Raw genomic sequence first — 24,747 nt, 5'->3', positions numbered from 1 at the left:
TTCCGTTGTTTTTACCTATTTCACCACCAGTAGTTTTCACTTTATAAAAGATGGAAGAAGAAAAGTTGCAAATAAATAATGTTAAGTATTTGAAAAAAGAGGAAATGTAAATGAAACAACACTTTTGTTGAATGTTACTTCTTTATGCCACAAAAATGCTGGATTATACCTGGTTTGGGTTGAAGTATATTTTTGTTGATAATGTTTGATGAAAATAGTAACAAACAGAAAAATAAACTTTTAAACTTTTTTTTCTGTACACAAAAGGCACAGATCAGCGTGTTTAAGTCTCTCACTGGGTGAATTGCTATAAAGTTGTAATATATAGTTTATAACCTGATCAATAGAGAAGACTGAGCAAATGCTCCCTCCTGCCTGCACCAGACGCATGACATCATCTCAGCCTGATTGTCACTTAACTGATACTTTAAAAAAATACCTTTTAATGGTAAATATTTTTTAAAAATATATATTATCCAAGAATTTTGTCACAAAAAATATACACTATCTTATTATAAAATTTGTATATTACATCAACAGGAAACATTTTTGAGCACAAAAGTAACCAATAATTAATACATTTTTTTTCTCTGGGCTCCACCATGTCCCTTCCATTCTAGGCAAAGATGGCAAAGTCTTCAACCACTATGTGAACTATGGATGTTGCACATCATTAGATACTGTGGAAATTCTTATGATTCAAGGCTAGCTTGAGATAAATGGAAGATCAGGAAGCAAAGATGAATAATTGATGTCCTCTCCATAGGCATGAATAAAGATTGCGGTATGAAAGTGTGGAAGAAGCAGAGCCCTGCTGGGAGACTGCTTACTTTGTTTAATCAGTAGGGTAGCCCTAGGTTTAGGTATTCCACTGTGTGGATGTCTATTCCTGGATTCTCAATTCAGCTACAGTCAGTAATAAATGATGGGGCAGACATAGGGAGATGCAAGCCTTGCTGCCGCACCAGGGCCTTGGACCATCTTTAGCCAACAAGAGGCCCCTTGTTGGCCCAAAATCATTTTGGCAAGGGGTCCCTAAGTCATTTCTACATAGGGGCCCACTGTTGGCTACCTCCACAAGTGAATAATGGAATTTTGACTTCCTCATTGTCCTCTAAATGTGAGACCAAATCTACAGCCCTGCTGCCTGGGAATACAGCGCCTATTGGAGTCTTGTAGCAGGGGGTTCTATGAAATCAGAGGATCCCAAATCCTGCATTAACATGCTCTGCAATGTGATGGAGATTCTTTGTGCAGGATTTTAGATTCTCGGTATTCCCAGGATCCCCCAGGGATACCCAAACACATCCCTCGCTTTCCCAGGACAAAATCAGAGGCCAGGATGTAAAATGATTCTGTATTTTTTTCAGCTATAATTTTTAATCCAAAGGCTGCAATGTAGACACACTTAGTTTTTGCATGCAAAATCCACATAATATATATTAAAAAAGGAAACTTTTCTGGGATTTCATATTATAAACACAAGCTGTGTAGGTGATTTGACTCACCGTCTTCTGGAAACTTCTACATGCCATTTGCTTTCTTGTGGTTTAAACCAGGGAGCCCGCCTAACTGTACTTCAAACACACATATTCTTAGAGGTTTTGCAGACTAATCTGTTTTTATGTGCAATGATGAAAATTTGGATTCTGGTTAAAAATCATCAAACTGTTTCTGTAATCCGTCTTATAACCGTGTCAATGAACCATAAATGATGGATGAGGTTCAGGACTACTGTGAGTTAACCCCAAATTTAGCATATTTGAGTTTCAGAGTAAACTAGAATTTACAGTATGTGAGTTTCAGCGGGACGGAATTTTAAAAGACCAATAATGCCCTTCTGACCTGTCAAATGTGGTAAGCGGGGTTGCAATGGTCAATAATGGAAAAAAAGCATAGGGAGCGATTATAGTATTAGTAAAATTAAAAAGTAAATTAGGAAAATGTACTTTTTCTGATTGCTTCTTGCATAACTAACCCTTTTATTTGGTTAAAAAACACCACTCTAGAACATATGTAAAAATAGAAGAGAGGAAATAAAAGAAAACTTTAAAAATGTATTTTTATTTAAAGGTAAAATATTACATTAATCTAAATGTTCAAAAGATGGTTTGTTTTTTAAATCCAAAAGAATAAACACTTTGGAGTTTTAATGAAATGATGCTAATGTATATTTATGACAAATTAGACCTGGAACTCATTAAGCACTAATGGCTTTCATTGTGCACTGTCAGCATCAACATCCACTGTTCGGGGTCATCCCTGCGCAGGGCATACGGCCGCTACAGGAAGGAATCTGGAGCACGTCCATATAGTAAAACTTCTTCTACTTTCCCCGTTGCAGTTTGTGGTTTTGGCATACAATATAGAAGAAGATCATGGTCTGGGATATAGTGAGAATTAATGATCAACCCGCATAGAAGTTTGGCATTGTCTGCGAACTTCAGTACTTACACTGAGGAACAAATAATCAGATGTGATTTAAGAATTTTTTACTTTTAAATCTTTCTGGCAGATATTTCTAGTGATGTTACTATAACAGGAAAAATAAGCCCTTACAGGAAGGCAGAGAGACTTATTTAGGAATAATTCTCACCATATTTCATGGGGTAATGGGAAATATGAGCTTGCTACTGTGGTGATATATGGGAGCGTTGTACAAAGTAGACAATTCGGCACCAGTTTACAGGCAGTTTACAGTAATGACAAAAAAGTGAGGCAATAGCAAGTTCTTTATAGGTAGTTATTTGTATGGTGACCTGGTTTAATCTCTGATCAGAAATGCAAGATAAGGATACACAAGTATGTAATAGACATGCCTATAAATTCGTAATAGATGCTTGCAAAAATCTCACTAAATTTTTAGTACTTTATAAACATTTTAATAAATTCTAAGTAGCGCTTTTCTTACTTAACCCTAAACAAGTACCAAGTAGATGCTTTCTAAACACCTAATAAATTCCTAATAGGTGCTTGCTAAATGCTGACTAAAATTTAGGAGATGCTTGTTAATCTTTTATTAAAGTGGACCCATGAAAAGGAAATACCTACAATACTCAATAATAAAATCTTGGTTACAGATCAGGAAGATGTCAGATGCCTTTATTATGTTTAACAGGTAAATGGATATTTTAATGGATGTTTTACACTGCTTGGCTTGTGTGCTGTATTTCTAACCCTTCTTACAAGACTGCTGATATGCATAGCCCCAGCAGAGTTTGCATGCTACCGAGAATAGAGGATCGCCAGATTTTGACAGACTCTTTCTAATTGAGTCAGAGGCAGCAGTTCTTAAAGTGACTTTACATACAAAAAGTGAAAATTTGCTTTCTAAAACCTACCAATGATTCATTGTGACTAAACTGTACCTTAAAAAACCTTAAAACAAGGTTGCAATGTACTTCATTCCATGTGCCTTTACCTGCGTGTCTGCTAGCTGAATATTTTACAAAGATGACTGCTCTTCCTAAGATTTTGGGTTAGATTTCAAGAGGTCACTACTGTGCAGCTCAATGTTCTTCTTGCTGGAGAGCAAGCTGTATCTGAGGTCCTGCAGTACAAAGATCTCCTTGCTTTTGCTTCACTGTCTTCTGTGGCCCTTTTCCACCTCTTTTGCTCCTTTTTTGATCATTCAGTACTCAGGGGAATAGGTTTGATATAAGCAAGCAAAAGGTCTGCCTCCATATATAGACCAACCAAAGAATGAGGCATATTATGTTGGCCCCGGAAAAAGTTCAGCTCCAGGGAGCCAACATATAATACTGATTCCTAATCATCTGCCCTGTACTCTACTTTGCTTAGACACAGCATCAGTTCTCTTTCACATTTGCTCTTCTCCGTCTCATGTCTCTCTTTAAGATGGTACTGATGACCTAGATACTCACACCCTTGTACAATACCGGCAATTTGTCATGAAGGGTGCCATAGAGTATTTTCTCCCAACTGATCCCCTTCATTGTTACCATATCACAGGGGCCATTTTAACACATATTCCACGAACATTGCCCACTCTTGGTCCATTGCTGCCTCTTTAATTCAGTAAATGAAATTCAGATATGGTATAAATTATTTGAAAGTTACAGTTCCTCTTGTGTAGCCCTTACATTTCCACTTTCTGAATGAACAATTAGTAGCGCCTGATAATACTCAAATAAAGGAGACATAAATAAGCACTGGGCAGATAAAAAACTACAGATCTCAATGCCAAATAACCAGTGCTCGAGTGGAGATACCGGGACATTCACAATGCTGCCAAAAATCAAGCTGCTGTATGCAATCTGATAAGTGGGATAACACAGCAAACCATACACGAATGCAGCATAATTGAAACATTTATGTAACACTGCATCCCTCAAGTAGCATCCACTGCATACATTTATTAAATAAAATACATGACTGAACACATAAATTAGCAGAAACTTAAACTAGGCTAACAACCAACGTGTAAGTACATGTAAAGCCTGATCGCTAGGCAAAAGTCTTAGTTGGACTCCCTGTTTATTTCTCTCATATATATAAAGGGACAGAGCCTCTTTTCAGCATTCGGTCCCCCAAAATGGATATAAGGGTCTATCCAGGGGACTCATGGAATCTAGAAGGCCCCTTTAATAAGTGGTATCTCTCCCCCTCTCCCCCTGACAAATATAAAGCAATAAAGGGGTTATTTACCCGAAGAGCAAGCAATTATTACCAAATTACAAGTCGCCAACATCAGAATCATGTTGAACATTTCTTTGTGCCTGGTTTATAGGCCTAAATTTCTTTTTGTCCATAGTTCTTGCCCATTTTCCACCTTGCCTCTGTCCTCTGATAATCTCACTATAGATAATGAAATAAAAAGTAACCCCAGTCTATGCAGCTATTCCTACCATGATAAGCGTGACTACAAGGAAAGCTGCATTCACCAAGACCACCCAGATGTTATATGTCTGGAAATATTAGTCTTGTAAAAAATGTATATTTGTGAAGCTAGTCATGTTTAACTTTGTGTGCTTGTAGAACCATTCAGATATCAGAGGAAGGGACCATAATCCTGGTTTATGAGCTATAAAATAAAATAGTTTAGGTTTCAGGTTCAGGTCATCAAGATGGGAATCAAACACAGTCCTCGGATGTCCTAAGGTTCCCTTTTCTTCAGTCAGAAGAATAAGACTCAGGGTAGAAACAGTTGCTTCACCCTTTGTTTTGTACAGAATTAAGTGTAATGTAATGCTTTATCTATCAGGACATGTTGTCATTCTTTATTCATTGTTTCAAGTAACTAACGGTAAGTAAGTCAAGACTCCTGATTAAAATTTATGATTTTCCAGACTCCAAACAAGTTGGAGCTCATTCTGGAACATTTGCTTTCTGTGTCCCTGTTGGGGAGATTTACTATGTATCCTGGTGACCACCTATTACTAGCGGGTGAATCAAACCAATAGAAATGACGTCCCAAAGTAAGCACACAATATCTAATACCAGGACAAAAATTAAAAAAAAAGTCTCAATGGAAAAAAAGCAAGAAAAAATAGTTCCAAGATATTGGAACAGCCATTAGCCATTTAATTTATTGAACAGCAATTCAGCAGCCTAATTGTTCATATTTAATGGACTACTGTAAACATGAGAATTTCAGCATTGCATTATTTTCGGGACCTCGATCTATTCTCTTAAGAACATCAACTACCAATGTCTTTAAGGACAGATAGGACAGATGGTATACACATAGTTTAGGTATTTTGTTTTTCCAATGTAGAAATCCCTGCCTATGCAATATATGTGTTTCTCAAATCAGGCCCTGATTTATCTAGTGCAGATTTTCCTTTAAATACTTTTAGGCTACATGCACATGCTAAGCTAAAAGTTTTTGAAAGCAAATAACACATTGTTAGAGATTTGTTTCTAAAAAAAGTGTCCAGATGATGATGAAAGATGAATCTCTTCTACAATGAACAATATTCCTGGAGGATGTGTTCATGTGATCTATCTAACCTGTGTACAGTCTGTGAATGATCAGGTACTTAGGCATGCATGCACTTATAGTGACCTATGGCCATATGAACGGTCGTTTGATACAACACAAAAAAGGAGAAATAAAATTTGCCAATAGACCAGTGTTCGCCTGCTACAGACCCTCAATATTTATTCCCCAAAAATGATCATTCAGTGATCATTTCTGGTTACAGTAGAAACAGATAGGCACTGTGCAGAAAGCTCTTTTGTTCTATAGGGAACCATAGTAAACAATGGTTGTCATTAACAATCTGTTGTTTAGCTATCCGGCACAAACACTCATCTTGGGTGACAAAAATTTGGCATCTGTACAAGGCTTAAACTACCAGAAAATGTAAATTCCTTTGCAGCATAGTTCTTGATAGTTCCTAATTGCACTGATTTTTTTGCATTTTAATGCAGCAAATTTTGTCTATGGACAATTAGCATGCAACTTGTATGAAAAATTTCCCTAAATATGTACTTGATACCTTGATTTGTATTCACTCTTGACCAGCGAATGTCTTTAGTTTTTCTCACTGTTCATGAACAAACTCTTTAGACTTTTACCACCATACTCACATGACCATGATCTATTACTTACAAATTAGTGCCCCACTTTCCTTGTCTCTTATACAAATATTATTATTATAGTCTACATCTAAAATGGGGGTGGAAGTACAAACCTGTAACATTGACCATAGGAAGACTGAGCAATGCATGGCTTGGCTGCTAGTTCATAGTTCTGTACACTGTGAAAGGAGCAGAGTAATTAGAGCGATTAGTGTAATTAAGTGTAATTCATGAAATATTGGTGAACTGAAGCTGGGCTCATTACTGTGTCCGGCGCTCTATTATCCAGGCTCTGTTAGTGTGACACTAGTTCTGCATTCAGCCAGTTATTTCACCAACATGCAAGATAATGAAAGACTTTTATTAACAGTAAAAGAATTTTTATTAATTTACAAAGAAATGGAATGTATTCTTTAAAGGCACCCTGCCATTTCCAAGTAAATATGTAATAAAATAACTGCATTTCAGGTTCGATTTACTACTCTACTAGCCTGAGTTCCAAACATTAGATGAGCTGGAATACTCAAAAGCACAAAGAAGCTGTACAGTGGAAAACTATTTTTATCTTTTTTACATTAGGGAAGACTTCACCTACGTACACATGTCCAATGGTTCTCGCCCGATAGCGCTGATATCGTACGAGAATCTGGCGTGTGTACGGCGCCCCACGTCCATCCTCAGAATGACCATCCTGGCGGATCCACAGACGATGGACGAGGAACGATCCTAATGCAAGGGAAGGGGGAGAGTGCGCTGCAGAGTGCGGCTCCATCTCTCTCCTCCTCTCCATAGAGCAGAACGGTTCTGTATGTACAGCACTCGTTCATGCATCGAGCAGTCCTTAGTCATTGGAAAGGATCGTGAAAGATCCTTTCCAACGACTATAATTGCACGTGTGTATGAAGCTTTAGGGACCATTGTTGGATGTTTCCCTTTGTCTTTCTGTCTATCTGACGCTGATTACCTGAGCAAGAAGTGATGAAATCTATCCTGAAAAAACACTGATGACAACAAAATCTTAAAAACAGTTCTAAACGGTTCCAGTCCTACTTAAAAAAAGATCCCATACATACTCTTTCCCGTTTGACAGCAGGACATTAACTTAACTCTCCACTATGCAAGTAAGGATACAAGCACCAAATAGTCCCAATATCGCCTTGCTAAAGGAACCCTGTTAATCCCTTATAAAAGGTTTTATTTAAAGCAATTTACACACATCAGATTATTCTTTACCGAAATGAACGGTCTGACATCTGTACCGCAAACCCTGATGATGGCCATGGCAGGTTACTTAACAGTCATTGGTAACTACCGTTGTAAATTTCAATGAAGGAGAGCACAGCTGGTGCCGTTTACTCATCTTCCCCCCGCTCTCCATAGAACAGAATGACATTCAATGCTTGTTTCCAGCAACAATCATCAGATGTCCAGTGGACATCTGTACAGGACTTTATCTATATGCTTCACTTACAAAAAATAAAAAGGTCACCAATGGGGTGCTGGTAAGTTCTTGTCCCCTACGTTTAGTATAGCATGGCACCAACTATGGGAGTCACTATGAGCACCCGTTTGATACAAACTGTTTGGGAGCGCAGCCCAGATCTGAATTGTTCTTAAACTATAATGGGAATTTTTATGTTTTTTCAGTTTTGCCATCTACAGGTAATCTTTTCAATGTATGCTTTTTGCCATTTTTTTTTACATTGAAGAATTGGGCTCACTACACTTGCACAAATTTTGTATAAAAAAAACATAATTTTGATAATGCCTGTGATAGGGCATTCATTTGTATTTCATTAGGACCCACATAAAAATATAATAAATGTCTGACAACCCCAAAATGCATATATAATGTACTTTTGTGTATTTTTGGAACATCTGCACCTTAATAAACCTTTGTTTTAACTATTCAGCCCTCACATGTTCAGAACACATGAACAAAACTGATCTTAAATGTACCTTTTCAATTGCAAAGCTTGAGTATTTGTGTACAGTGTCACAGGTATAAATCCTAAATGAGAAATTGGCCACCAGTTTATCTTGGTGCTGTCCAAAATCTCTTTATATCACATAAGGGGTTAACATTCATTAGCAATAGAAGTCCATTTACTTTCTCACACTGGAAACCAGATTTAATTACTGTTGATTTTCCACATTCTGCTATTCAGTAATGTGTCTGGAGTCAGCCTAAAATGAAAAGAATGCTTACTTTACAGATAATTTACAACACTGTTCCAAAACCGCATTGGTCAACACCATCATTCTCTTTCAACACCCGTCCCTCGAACAACGCTGCTTACACAAGAGGAATCACACATCACTTAGAATACACTGTTATGTATGCATATGGCTAAGCGTTAATCTATCTTAGATTACAGCGAATTAGTTGTGACCTGTTGTTTATGCAGTTCTGTACTGTACAGGCAAGGTAATTCTGTAACCTTGAAATCCAAGCGATGAAAACGAGCCATAAAATTCTTTGCATAACCTTCACTTGTCCCATTGCTTTGTTTAAATGAATGCACAGTCAATTTTTTGGGTTTCAGTACAATAGGAAAGAGATTTAAACCTGTTTATTTTTTGAGTCCTTTATTTTATGTTGTCTTCATTTATCCATGTCCTATTAAAATGCTCATACACTATACAATCTCTGTATGATCTACTTTAGGTTGGGTTCTAAGTTTGCCAGTAGTATTTACTGTTCAAAACCATATGCCAAAATTGTTAACATTGGACTGAAAGGGCCAGTTCATTAAACTTTATTTTACAGGTAGTAGGAAGGGGCAGCATTGATGCATAAATTTTTGGATCCTAAGTGGCTGCCCCGCCATCTCCAGGAATTATTTCTGCTTGCAAATACCTATAAAAACACTTGTGAAAGCTTGTTACCCCTCCCGGATGGCTAATGTTAAATAGTGGGCACCTTGGGTTGGAAAACTCCTCGATAGAATTCCTCTAGTCTGAACTCATCCATAAGCCCAGACAAACATCGGATTCTTGTGTGCTATTTTGTTCTATGCAGAGGAGGGGAGAATGAGTGAACGACACCCTGCTGTGATCTCCTCAATAGCGGTCATCCTGCTCGGTTGTTCCTCAATTGGCCAAGGTGGATTGATGAAAAATTTTGAAGAATTGCAGTACACACGCTAGATTTTCACAAGATGAGCTAGATGTTCTCACACTAGGCAAGGACAACCATCGATCTCGGCCGACAATATTCTGGAAGCTACGATTAGAAGCTTGTACAATAAGATTTTTTTATATTACTTTTTAAATTGCAAACACAAACTCAGATTTCCATTTAATTCCATGGCACAATGGGGATAGTAGTTCCAAGACTGCATCTCACCTGCTTTGTACTACATTGGATCCAATTAGGAAGTCCTTACCGATGAAGGCAAACCAGGCCACACAATGCTTTAAATTTACTTCTAATTTGTATTGTAAACCACCGGTAGAATACGACCTGTGTTTCCCATGCAAATCATGCCAATATACCTACCGCAAACGCTGTATCTGTGCCTTTCATCAATTTAATACCAGAGTATTAGTATATATTAGCCACAGGGTTCAATTACACCCTCTGATGCATACCACGTGCCCATATGGCCAGATGAAATTGATAGCAATTATCATGATTACAGCAAGAAATTAGCCTAATGTATATTACGAACATCTGTGCCCTGAATGGAGTCAGACTGTGTTTTCTGTGCATTTGGCCATATTTGCAGGAATAATGGAAATAGCAGATTTCTGTAAACTGAACACCGAAATGCTAGACCATTGAATATCAGGCCCTATGAGTGTTTAATATTTAGGGCAGAATAAAACAAAAATCAACATATATTGAGTGAATACATGAGTCTACCTGGGCAACTTTGAGGTGTTTAAAGGGTAACTGTAACTGGACAATGGAAACAAAGAAAACTTATGTGTGTACATGTGTTTCCTTTCCTCCTACTGATATGTTTTTTGCATGGCTGTACAATTAACTGGCTCATCATGCTGCATGACGGTCAGGTACCCAGAATTCTCAGGACATGTATGCTATAAATTGGTAAAAAATGGTTTTCCCCATACACATGGCTGTGGCTAGATAAAGGCTTGGCTTGTAGGTTGTATCATGCGGTCGTAAAAGTGTCCTTACAGTATTATGTAAAACTTACAGAATGGTCATATACATTGTTTAGAAGAAGAAGAGCCAATCTCCTATTCTTTCTCAGATGAGTCAAAGGTGGAGAGAAATACCTCCAACTACGAAAAAGAACCTAGGGAGGCAATAATCAATCAAATGCTGGTCACCAAGCTTGGTGTCACAGTATTTGTCCCCAGGTAAATTTGTTATTTCTGGGTTTGCATATATGCAAACATTTTCCACCAGTCCTCCAAACACTACTACCCGATACAAAAACCCACCATTGGTAGCAGTGCCACCCTTTCTAAAGGACAGGAAGATTTATCTACTGTCTTCTCTAGCAAAAACATAAACAAGAGAAGGGATAAACCACAAGTGTCTGGATTGTGTGCCTACATGTACCCTTCATCATATTTGAAGAACCTGTGTAGCTGATGTATTTCTGTGTACCTGTGTAGCTTTTTTTTGTATTTCTATAACGTAAATCACAGAATGCACAAATGCATACACTTTCTTTTTTACTAATGTAAAATGTGCATGCTATAAGGCATATCTAATAATTTATGAAGAGTCAATACACTATATGTACATGCATATACCACCATAACCTGTAATCTAACCAATGGAATTCCACTGGCCAGTTCTGAAACTTCAGCTCATACTGCATTACTTTCCATCGTACAGATATGCGTACTGTGATTATTTCAAAAGTTTAGGTTTCCTTTTTTTTTTTCTTTTTTTTTTCTTTTGTTTTATACAATGTTTTTCAGTCAGGGTTCCCCCAGAGGTGTGAGGGGTTCCTTGAGCAATTAACTATTTGGATCTTCCAGGTTAGTTTTACTGAGACTAATGATCTTTCTGGTTACCTGTAAGAGTGGCCTTTTTTTCTAGTGGTCTGCAATGTAAGAAACATTTTTTCCTACTGATCATAAAGTCATAGAGCTGTAGATATAGCTAGGGTTCTTTAAGACCTGGAAGTTAATATGCACATTTAAAATGAATACAGTGCTTATAAAGACTCAAAAAACAATAGGGAAAGTGTGTCTCAGCCGGAGTATATCTGGCTGCTGGAGTGAAAATGTTATCCTTGATAAATTTCATAATGTTTGCTATTATCCAGTGTTCCGATGTTTGCACACAAAGCATAGGATGGGTATGTTTGTTCAGCATTTGTGCATGATCATATTTATGAATCCATGAGTAAATCAGGGCCGATGTGTTACAGATGCAATAGATATTGCAATTTGCCAAAGCAGAGTATTTGTTATCCATCTGTGTCTTGCTTGTCCTCAGTTTTCGTCTTGCCCTGCAGTGAACCATCGCCCATTTTAAACAAAGGACAACCCGTAACATAAACAAAAGACTGTAAAGTTCATCTAAGCTAATCTTAAACTGGCTCTATAGCAATTCACCACATTGGTATTTTTTATTCCCGGATCATTAATTTTACTACAAGTACTTCTCATAACTGGGATCACATTCTGAAAAATCAATATAGGCTTCAGCTCCAGGAGGTTTGTCATGCACAGATGCACTTTATAATCCCTTTTTCATTGTGGAGTTTTTTTATGTAGTTGTTTGGCAAAGTGGTAAGCCAAGCTGAGTGAGTTTTTACAAATGGCCAAACAGCTGTTTAATTCTTTTCAATTTTTCTACAGACAAAAGCCTTGTTATTTCACATTGCTACACAGTCTCAACACTGAGGTCACAGGGTCATTGTTACACTTTCACAAAAAAAGATCCATCTGAATTAAAAAGAGACTTGGAGACTTTCATTGATGAGGGATTGTTCTGAAAATACTGCTTGATTATTGTTCAGAATATTATTGCTAATGAAATATTTTTGGAGTCAATACCTTGGAAGTAGTTTTTGTAGTTACAACTTCTCTATTTTGTGCCTGTTTCAAGTCACACAACTAGCATTTCACAAAAAGTTCAACAATGACACCCGACATACACTAATCCGCCAAACCTTTAAAACCCCCTGTCTAATATTGTGTAGTCCCCCTGTCCCAACAAAACAGCTCTGATCCATTATTCTTCCACAAGCCATCCAAAAGTGTATTGTGATACAATGATATGTGAAACACCAGGGTGTTAGTAGAAGATCCTATCTCACAGCCTGCTTTTTTTTCCATAGGACAGTTCCGCCATGTTTTCCCATAATAAATTACATATTTGGCCATCCATGTGAGTTAATAGACAATGTGATGCATCAAAACTAGGTCCCTTCATTCACTGCTCTATGGTCCAGTTCTTACATGTGCCCAATGTAGGCACTTTTGTCAATGGATAGGGGTCATCATGACCTTCCGGGGCAACGATACAGCTCTGTATCCAACCAGCTGCAATGCTCATCCCTTCTCACATGGATCTCCAGAATGACTCTCTCTTGTAAACAGTAATAAAAAATCCTTTTTCCCTGGGTCATGGTGGGATGAAAGAGCTGGGCCACCCTTAGCATTAGTCAGAAGCTTTGAAGGTGTGTGTGTAGGTGGGGTAGATAGGGGCACCCTATTATAAAGGACTAGGGTGGTGCTACAGAGCTAATTGTTTGCTATCAACATATTGAGGGGCCGTGCAGCTAAAACCTGTAGTTAATAAAGGTAAAACCTTTTTTATTATTGATAATCATCCTAAACAATACTGGTGCCTTTTTCCTATATCACTGTTCTTGTAGACTTCCAGTAAGACCAAGTGGGGAAGGGGGGTAACAGACTACCATATTACCATATTTTTTGCCTAACTATACTGTAAAAAAACAATAATATTAGGATCACACAAGGTATGATTGAATGATACTTTGCTTTCTCAGCACTATATGTGAATCAGTATCTTTATATTAAGGTTTTTTATTCTAGCTGTGGTTTTTATTGGTAATTGTTCAGATTCTTGTATTAATTCCATTCCAACCTAAAATGATGATTGGAGCTTTTGCCCTTTCTTATATTTTTGTCTTACCTCCAGAATGTCAATCAGAACGTTCTCTTCTGGCTGCTTTGTGCTTCTCACATTCTCCAGAACGAGGGAATAATATACTCCTTGAGGGTCTGACTGGTACAAGTTGTAGGTGTCCATTTGATACCATTCCTGGACAGCAATGAACACCTGGTTCTCATCTGTGCTGATGATCTGTAAATCCTGTAAAAAATACAAATTGATAAAAATGTAGACAACATCTTGCCATGAGCAATGCCAAAATGAATGTATATCTGTTATCAAGCACAGTAATCTAAAGCTGGTTAAGGTAGCCAAATGAATATAAACTGGGAAAGACATACACATCATTTATTACACTAGTTCTTGTTTAACCAAACTGAAGATATTTCTATTGAATCCAGAGACACACCACGTTCTTCTGTGTGATTTCCCCACGAGACATCAAGATACTATACCGGCCCAGGGATCCCACCTATAGACTTACAGGTAACAAACCTTGAAATCATGGTATGACATCTCCTGATAGGTAATCTAGGCTAGCTCAGTTGAATGCATTACATCTGGGCACATTTAATAAGGGGACACAAGCCCACCAATGATTTAGGTGTAATACCATTTTGGATTGGTAGCACTTCCCTTATTTTAAAAGATGTTCCCACAAAACTCCTAATTATTCTATACAGGACGTATTAGGAAATATCCTCAGTTGGGGCACAGCAATCCAGGTTCAGCTGAATACACAACTACCTACCCACATAGTAGCTGTTTTCACTTTCAAAGGATTAGTACTTTATTCCATCTAGTCTTGGGGTTTATACCACCTGTGATACAGCATAGCCTGGCTGTTGACTTGACACTTCTTTACAACAGTTAAGTTCTTTATGGCTGGATGTTATAATGCATAAATGCCGAGACCAAATTGAGCAGCATCAAGATACATTGGTTACATTAACAGTAGGGGTGAAACTGATCAATTATCATCAAATCTTTGATGTAAATGGGTAAAATAGGGCCACTAATTATTTTAGTTAATTGACAAGTCTCTGAACATATTAATGTATCTGGTGGGAACATACCTCAAGTTGAAAAATAGAATGTTCGGATGTAGTTAAGGAAATTTAATTTTTGCAAAGGTACCCACTAATGATTTAAGCTAATTGCAAAGCATGCTATTGTCACCAAAATTTCTGGGGAGAACAGAGGAACTTGTGGGGGGTTGTGCAGCTGGCCCTAAAAATAGTAGTGAGCACAGGTTGACAGTGGGGGATAATGATGAGATTACCCCTCGTCTACCTTTTTACCAGCATGTTTCTTGCCAGTCTTTGTGAATGCAGGACACCTTACTGGTCCCCAGTATCCACTCTGCCATTCTGAGCCAAAGTACTCTTTTACAGAGAATTAGATGTGGCCTAAATTAAGTCAAAGTCATGTGAAGCTGCGTACACACGTCCAATAATTATCATTGGAAACGAATGACCGACGAACAACCGATTGGCCAAAAATCGTTCTAAAAAAAGTGACCAACGACGCTGAGTAACGAGGATTGTTGTTGGAAATGAACTACTGGCACAGTGGATCTGATTGGCCGACAATCGTTTACTATCAATAGTGTGTAAGGTCGTTCAGTGATTGTGCATGTTTCTGCAATACACTTTCTCCTTTACATGTCACTCCCTGCAGCGTTCAAACGATTGTATGTGTACATTATTGGTGGATTATATTTGAACGAATGTATTGTTACAGCATGTACAGAATTGTGCACAATACGATTGTTCAAGTATAATCGTGCATAATCGTTGCTCGGTCGTAATCGTTCCTTTTTTAACGATAATTATTGAAGGTATGTACCTAGCTTAAGTATAGTGGTTTACCTATATTTAAATAATCAATAATGGTATTCATTGGTATTTTTTCATATCTGGCTTGAGTTTGGCTTACTTGTTCAGCTAGAGGCAGATGCCTAATAAAATTCCCATGTTTCCAATCGGAATCAAACTGTTTTTGAACTGTTAATGTTAAAAACTTTTTTTGGCAAGAATTTTTTTTTTTAATCCCGCACCATTAGAACAAATCATTGCTATGATCTGGATATTTCTTAAAGCCCGTAAACAGTTATATATAAATCAGGAAACCGAATAGACAACTTTATCAGCTAATTAAATCCAAAATATATGAAGAAATTACATTTTAAATATATGCACTATCCTTGCTAAATTTCCCTTGATTAATCAGACATATATTCAATTGCTCGCAGTAATATTAAACTATCTGTGCCGAGCTGTCGTGGCTAAAAGGTTTCCTAATTCAGTGTCCTCCGGAAAGCAATTAGGTCGGCTTGTGTAGCAATTTTCATGAAATATGAATACTTAATCAGACACTTTTTTACCATTATTAACTAATAAAGTCCTCTTCGGCCCTACGAGAAAGGCCAATAACCAATCAAAATAAAGATCTATGGAACACTGTATATGATTAATGAGTTTCAAGTGAATAAAACTCAAACTGTTGGGTTCATTGTTTGACATATATCCTTCCTGTGTTGGCTGGATTATCCACAGGACCTTCCAACATCAATGTGTGTGTTTTCTTTTGCGGAGTGCTGCTTTGCAAAGCAGATGTGGGTCTGGCTTCTGGGGTGCAAGGATGTTGTGTTATTCCTGGCAGGACAATTCCTCCAAACATACTCAAAATGGTCCAGACAAAACTTCGAGAGAGACCCAAAAGGAAACATTGATCATGAGTTGTAGACACTTGGCCAGATTCAGTAACAGCTGATTCAGAAAAGTAAATGGAAAATCACTTAATTTTCATTCAGCCAAAAAAACAACAAAAAGCTTATTTTGACATCCAACCAGTACTCTGTCCATGTTCCTTCCAAAATGGTGAACTCAGGAATGGAGGAGTTAACAGTGTACAAAATCTTCTAAACTTAAAGTGTATGTCCAGTGAAAACTTTTTTTTCTTTAGTTTTGGATAGACTGGGGAGGATCTGTGAGTTCCATTGAGGAGTTTCAATACAACAGGGGCAAGGATATAAAATAAAAGCAGATAATGGTTATAGGCTTTCCTTATAATTGCTTTTTGGTTGCTGTTGAAGATTTTCCCTGAAATCCAACGTGGGCTCAAATTCTTCCTCACTCATAAAAACTAAAAGAAAATGTTTTGGCTGGTCTTTTTCATACAAAGAGAATTGTTTTTGTTTTAGGAAAGGTGAAGGATTGATACTTTTCCACTACTCAAGACCTGGCAGGGTGATTACTTCCTACCATTACCGTGCTGTGCTTTTTAGTTGTGCTACTGTAGACGCTGGTCAAAATGAGTTCCCCGTCTATTCTTACTGACAATCTAGTAGATGATACAGAGCCACAAAAACTGTTTTATGCACCTTTTAGTTGGTTATTTTTTCTTTTTTTAGGATCTTAGGACAACAGAACAATTTTAACTAAAGTACAGTTAGTTATGTCAACCAAATCCTGTCCCATTTTATTCATATAGAGGGGGAATATTTTTATTGGAATTGTTCTTCAGACTGACATATTTTACCCCACATTGTAAGCCTCTGAAAGCAACTAAGATACCACATGGATATTGCCGCCCTTATCGTACACAACAATTTCTGTACTTTAAATGTTTATTGCTTTGTTATGAGTAACTGTCTGTCCCTGATTAAGTTCAACCAACTGCCATCTCCCCCTGTCCAATGAAACATTCCTACATTATCCTTACTGCATTGTAAATTGGCATATGACTGGGTATAGCCATAAAAGCTGGGATAACATGGTCAAACTAAATTACAGGGGCACAGATAAGGCTTCTCTGGCTCATCTAGGGACACGTGGTGTTTTTCTTTGAAAAAGTCTTTTACTACTTTTAATCTAAGGTAGACCGGAGTAGGCATTAAGCAGTACTTGCATAGATCTACAAATAATATACAAAGTTCTCCAGTAGACCCAAAACTAAATCCTAGGCATGTCCTGTGCATAAAATAAGCCTTAATTTCCTCCAAAAGCTGCTTTATTATTTATTACTTCATGCCGGACTCACATTAATGTGTCTTTAGTTATGGTAGCATTGTGCAAGTTCTGTCTTCTGATCCAAGAGATGACTAAGGAAGAATCAGGCAAGATCAGACTACCAGAAGCCGGAAGAGGAGGCAGAAGGGATAGAGGCATTATTGCTATTGACAGAACCAACAAAGCGCTTACCAAACCTACCCCACTACCAATCAGGGCCACCTCCTATATTACCAGAAGCACCCACACCATATAGGCAGATGGAGGCACTAACTGCATGCCTGGTAAATGGGCTGGTCAGATGGACTTGCACTTGGCATCAGGAGAAAAGAGACATATTATTATTTGTTGGTGTCGTAAGTGGTATTAGTACCCTGATGTTATCGGCATACAATTTGAGGTGACTGAGATATGTTTTATACTATATAGGAGTTGCAGGTGGCATCTATTTAATGTTCTGTTCTGATGTGGCATCAAAGTATAGGTGAAGGCAATGCTAAAAGTTAGAAGAGCAGGGTGACATGGGATAAAGAAACAATTGAAGGCCAGGAAATGATCACAAGCCACATGGCTTAAAAGTGGGGCAAACTGATGGACTTGGGTATGGGAAGACAAGGCATTTTATTACACATTGGTCTCTGTCTATGTGGCTTCAGTGCATGAAAGACGGCAGCTAATCTAGGAATTTCTAGGCATCACCACCAACCACTAAAAAAAAAACACTGGTCCTATTACTAATGGAGTAAGTCCACATCCTTCGTCCGTCTCCCCAGTCAGTGATTTTGTTCTTACGAAAGTTGACTTGAAAGCTGCATAAATCTGAGGTTTAAAGAACTTTCTTAACAGAAAACATTTTCAATATGTCCTAATGTAATTCTGAGCTGTGATGGCAGAACAAGCACACTGTAAGCAGCTTTAGAATTTTAATGATGCCTTTAAGATAAACGTCAATGTGTTCTGGTTTTGATGGCACTAAAATGTACTTAAGTTCTACAGTCTATGAGAACCTCATCTGAAACTTGCTGAATTGAAATAAAAAGTCAGTGTTTTTTGAAATGAACCACAGTCTGCCCATTTAGCTGCCTCAGCTGTACTGTGACAGAAATCTCATTGATGGCAATATATTTAGTTATAAACCAAGATGTTACTAGTCTCATTTTTATGCAGAGACTGTCATACGGGCTGAAAAATATTGCGTGTTTTGTCAATACAACAGGAAGTAAACAGTGAGCAAGCAAAACTGCACTGCTGGAAAAGTTTTATGTTTGCAGTGGCAATATTAAACCTTAAGCTTACAGTACTTCATTGATGAAATATTCATACCCAAAATTGATAAAGTGAACCCCAAAATGAAACCTAATCCTATCTTCTAACTTTTAGAACCCTTTTGATCACTAACATTTAGCACCAAATTTGATGCATCTATTTAATTTTGAAGTGTAACACCCACACACCACTGAGCAAATCGTCAAACAACTGCAAGGCCAAAAGGAACTTTTTCTATGTCACACCCTTAAATGGCTATCGACCTCTCCCATTTACTGAGAAAGGTTGAACCCATGGCAAAACACTGTGGCTCACCATGGGTCTGAAATGTCCCTAAACATTTCCATTGTGCTTCTTGTTTTCTGTTTGTGACCCCATTGTTGAAACTTTCTGTACATGCCCAGGAGCGACGAGCGAGCGAAAATTTTAATTTAGATCTCGTGGTGAATCGGGCCTTTCTTGCTTACAGAACATGTAAACAAGGACTGGCTTGTGATTTGCCACGAGGTCATGTTCTCGCTGAACTCAGATGATCTCTAAATGGAGAATTGAGGGTTCATCTGGAGTTGGCCTGCAGTCACAGGTGATTGGAGGCACTCACGTGCCTCCAATTAGCTGTGACCGCAGGTTCCCACGCTCCCGGAGCTGTACATATCAATGATAAGTACAGCCCAGGGAGCGCAGGAACCTGCACTTCAATGGAATTCCTGAAATTGGTTCGCTGAAATTTTGCGGGCCCATCCGAAGTTCGGGGAAATTTTCACAAGAATGTCCGGTCCATTAAATTGGGTGGGATAATCATTCACATAAAAAGACATGAATAGCAATAAAAAGTGAAAATGTGAATGTGAATGTGAAAATGATACTGCAGCAGAGAAAGACTAGGTTTCAGACCCTCCCAGCCAGGACTATGCTATGTGATGTATCTGAAAAAAATACATTTTTGTATGCTGATAAAACCGGTGTTATAAATGTATTTCTTCTGAGTATTTAGCTGTTTGCCTGTAGTTCAGCTTTTAAGGTCATTGCAAGCTATTCACTTCTTTGTTCCATTTGAAGGATAATTGAGTCAGCACGTGTATAAAATTATACATATTTCTGCATTCCTAATGAAAAGATTCAGCACCGTGGGCTCTTCTGATGCACAAAATGCCACATCTCGTCTTGGTGTTGGACAAATCCTCATTAATGCCAATTGGGCTGACACAATAGGTGTTATTTTAGAGACATTTGTTAAATTCAATAAAAACCACAGCAGGCACCAGGGAAAAGTTCCTTCATTTTAGGGAATTATGGAAGGGACTCAGCAAATTGGATTAGGAGTTATTTTTTTTTCCAGCTCAGCTGTCTTGGTGCCTGGATTGACCCTTAGCAGAACTTAAAGTATATATTGAGGAAACAGACATTACTGACCCAGACAATGCTAACTGTCAATCTAACTGGCTGGAATGACTATCCAGTGTCCCGAACACTTTCTATGTCACTAACCTAGAACATATCAGCAGGTCAGGAGCTCTGTCTTCATTGTATGCTTGCTCCTGGTCATTAAAGCAAGGCTCCAGCCAAAATGCCATCTCCATGTTTTATGCAACATTTACCTGGTTCTTCTTCATTATCATCGGGTATTGGCTGATCTCTAATCAAGTAACACCTGCACATGCACACAGTTCCAATGACACTTAGTTCTAATAGTCACAGTAAAGCAGATTCTGCCTCAGCTTCAGGGTCACCTAAAGTCCGAGAAGCCAACAAACCGTTCAGTGTTAGGGGACCGTGTTTCCACCTCTGCAATGGTATCTGGGCTGGTTGGTCACTGTCTTTTCCTGTTTGGCTTTGTCCAATTTTACTGGTTTAATTGTAATAATCATAGATCATTCACCCATTTACATCTGCCACCCATTTAATTATGCCATCCAAGTACCTGCGACTTCCCAAATTAAATGACCACTATCTCTGCAATGGCACCCGCACTGGTTGCTCCCTATCTGTCTCCTTCTGGTCCCATCTTCTGACCCTCCTAGAAAAGGATCTTACCACAGAAAGCTAAAAGGGGCTGTTCATGTCTGGCAAAGAGTGATGTAGACAGCCAAGAAAGGACCCAACCAGAAAGTAAAATGATGAAGTTGAAGGACCGGGCTAAAACTTCACGAGACCACGGATTTCATGTTTTGTTTTTTGTTTTTTTTGGTTAGTGAGTTATTGGTGCATGGGGCCTGATTAAAAAAGTTTGCTCTGAAAACACACTTTTAACACCTCTAAGATACTTGCGGGGGTTGTTTTACACATATGCTTTAAATCATGAGTAACTTTTCCTAGTGCTATACTTTCTTATTCATAAAGTTTAAACATTTTTGTTTATAATATTTATAAGCTGTCTTGATCCTGAAATAAGAAGCAAACTACAATGGAAATAGAAAGAGTAACAGAAGGCTGTATCATTAAATATTTTGCAAGCCGTTTATACATATGAAGTGTTGAGTCTAATACTTTGGATGTATATTCGGCATGCCTGGAAGAAGTAATTAACATTGCTAATAAAGCCGTGATGGCCATGCACGCGGTATAACTTTCTAGTGATATATTACACTTTGCCTATTGCATGGCCGCCCACTTGTTCTTCATGTGTTTACCTAATCAAAATTCACACAAGTGAAAAGTGGTCATTAGGCGCTTGGCAGGCGCTATGGAAATATAAATAAAATTAAAAGGAATGTTTTTATCCTAATGAAATGTAGCATCATTCACTTCATTTAGTTATCAAATATACAGTGATAGCAATGTCAGATTAGCAAAGTACTTCATTTAGTTATTCTCATGCGTACCAAGAAGCATCTGTTTTTCTGAAACAAGATATGGCTTTTAAATTTACCTTGTGCCCAATGTGAATATCTTATGCAAAAATGATCTTATTAATATTAGGTTACTAATTTCACAGAAATCTGGTAGAGAAACACTGGTGGTGATAAAAAGCTCCTTACTAAGTTAGAAAAAGTGCTGCTGTCTTAAGAAAAACTTAGAAGAAGCATTGCATGCTGTTATCAGGCCAAACATGGATAAAGGTGTGTCTTCTCCAGTCTTGGACAGTTTTATTAAATCAGATCCTATGTGGTTACAACAGGAAAAATGGACATGCTGATGGATCCCGGAAACTTTGAGAAGGGTCAGGGCATGTGGTCTTGTCTACAGGGGTAAAGTATCCCCAAATTGGCAGATCTTTTGGGGTATTGCTGATATGAAGTGGTTGGAACCTACCAAAAATGGTCCAAGGAAAGAGTTCTTGTTAGTGAATTGGGTCATGGGTGACCAAGAATCACCAATGTATGTTGGTTAGGGGAAGCCTGTCTGATCTCAAAGAAGACTACTGTAGCACAATTTGCAGAAAAACTTAATGCTGACCATGAGAGAATGGTGTCACAAAACACACTGCATTGACCAGCCCAAACTTAACCCTGTTCACCTCCAAATGTACCTGCAATAGGCATATGATCATCAGATATGGACCATGGAGCAATGGACCTTAATCTAATAAATCACATTTCTTTCATTTCATGGGGAGAGCCAGATGAGTGTACCCTGTTAAGGTAAAAAGGCAGAAGCAGTGTACCTAAATGACCCTCAGCTAATATCTTGGTGCTTGAAACCAAAACACATATTTAGACATCCTGTAGAGTCCATCATCCTCAATGGGTCAGAACTGTTTTGATGGCACAAGGGGGACCTACAAAAAATTCGGCAGGTGGATGGGTGTATGTGTTCATTTTACTTGTTACTGAAATACTAATACAATTTTCTCCAACCCCCTACACAGATTTTTATCTTTTTTGCCCTTCCCTGCCACTACATTTCACCATCAGACCAAGGGAGTGCAAACCATTGGTAAACTCTATGTTGGATTATGTTGGCATTTACTAGGACCAGGGACAGAGAAATGGATCAGCAGAGAACAAAGGTGAAGATAAGTAGCAGGATAACAGATAATAGGGAAAATTTGGAAAGGGTGATGATTTTTTTAAGAAAACATGTCACTATTTTTTGAGTTTGAATTGCTAAATATTCCAAGCATCCTGAATAGGAAAGACTCTGCCACATGTTACAACATTTCATGCAGAAACAACGTCATTTTAGAACTGCCATTCTCACAAATAGCATAACATTAACTAGAGCTAAAATTCAGCTTTTAGTGTCAGTTGTAGTGCTTTTATTCTTGGATAAAGCTTCTATTCTAAAAGCTATGTGCACATTAGGAAAAGTAGAAAATCAGTTTTTGAGCCACATATAGCGAATACATTATTATTATTATTTAATTAATGTCTTATGGTACAATTTGGAAGGCACCTGTCATTATAGAATGGGAGATATTATCAAAGATCAGCCTAATAAGAGAATGATTTCTATGGCAAGGTACAGCGGAGAAGTTCTTATTATCTAGCAGGGAATTGTACTGAAAATGAGTATTTCTATATAATACTGAACAATTGATGTCACTGGGAGAGCTAGATAAATCCAGCGGTGATGAATGACTTGCTATTTCTATGTGTTCTTAGCCATTTTATCCTTGTCCATAATTAAACAAGTAAAGGCCGGCACGTGTAGTCTAATTATAGACATGTGATAAAGTGCACAATGCCGAACCCCTTCTTTGTCCAGTTTGTGAATGTGTCCAAATACAAAAATCTGTCCAGTATGTCTTGCCCCTTAGCTCAGAAGGTCATTGCATGGCGGTGATGGGGGTGGAGGTACCGTGTTTCCCCGATTTTAGGACATCCCCATTAAGTAAGCCACACCCGATTTTTAAAAAAATAATTAAAATAAGACACTCACCCGTTTATAAGACAGCTCCAGATATCTGATCCTGCATGTGTGTCCTTTATGCTGGCTGCAGGGCGTTTCTATTCCTGAGCCAAACTGAAAGTAAAAAGCCTGCACACGTGCCCCCGCGATTCTGAACAAGGAAGCAAGCTGCTGATCCCTGCCCTAACGGAGATCCCTGCACTTAATTACGGGTAAGTGATCAGAAGGGAGACCCAGGGCATATTTTGGCATTTCAAAAAATATAAGAGAGTGCCTTATAATTGGGGAAACAGGGTATTTCCTTCATACTGCAAGTCCAAAATGTTGGGTTTAGAGAGGAATATAAAAAAAACAGTAAGGAATATCCTGGAAAAGATTAAAGGACACATTTATAGCAAAGTGAAGTTTGAATTTCCCAATGATTTTCCCAGTAGGCATTATTTTTAAACATTGAGTTTCCATTCAAACAGATCAATGGGCAAACAACAAATGACTCATGATGCATTTAACCTGCTTCATCTGCAGTTCAAATGCACCAGAATAGGACATGCTGGGTTCAAAGAAATACAGAATGGTGCACATGTGTAAGTGTGGCTGATGACCGGCTCCATGACTCTCCAATTCTTCAGCAGCGCTCAGTAGCATCCTGACTGGCATCAGATTCCTCCAAAGCCCGCTTGCATGTTCCCCAGAGCACCCGCAATGACCAGCAAAACGCACAACATGTCCCTGGATCTGGATTGACAGCTTTCTTCCACCCACAAGTCCTTTACTATTGAGTCTGCTCCTGGCAGGAACAGCAACTCACCACAGCTGTCCAGCAAGAAATGCAGAACAGTGCAAAGCAGGTCAAATGTAGTCTCTGAATTACCATGGGCATTGCCCAATAAAAGTTAGTAAAATTTTGATAACCAGCATTTTAGGTGAATTGCAAACTCAAGTCAATTACAAGAAAAGAACACCAATGGACACCCACACTTCTTTATCCCATTTATACCACATTTGCTAGCAGTATTCATCAAGTAAAGTCACATTAACTGCTAACTTCCAGCAATT

The 24,747-nt window shown here is 38.2% G+C and overlaps 1 protein-coding gene across 3 annotated transcripts in view; it reads right to left on the bottom strand.

Moving 5' to 3' along the window:
- SORCS2 (sortilin related VPS10 domain containing receptor 2) overlaps positions 1 to 24,747 on the bottom strand; it is a 515,645-nt gene that overhangs the window by 70,972 nt on the left and 419,926 nt on the right. For all 3 annotated transcript variants that reach the window (XM_072406487.1, XM_072406488.1, XM_072406489.1), the window contains exon 9: positions 13,643 to 13,822. In XM_072406487.1, coding sequence (XP_072262588.1) covers positions 13,643 to 13,822 — 180 coding nt within the window. The remainder of the gene's footprint in view (positions 1 to 13,642; positions 13,823 to 24,747) is intronic.

Source organism: Pyxicephalus adspersus, chromosome 3 (assembly GCF_032062135.1).
Source record: "Pyxicephalus adspersus chromosome 3, UCB_Pads_2.0, whole genome shotgun sequence".
Classification (NCBI taxonomy): Eukaryota; Metazoa; Chordata; class Amphibia; order Anura; family Pyxicephalidae; genus Pyxicephalus; species Pyxicephalus adspersus.
The sequence above is the reverse complement of the archived record's forward strand: the minus strand, read 5'-3'. Positions and strand labels throughout refer to the sequence as shown.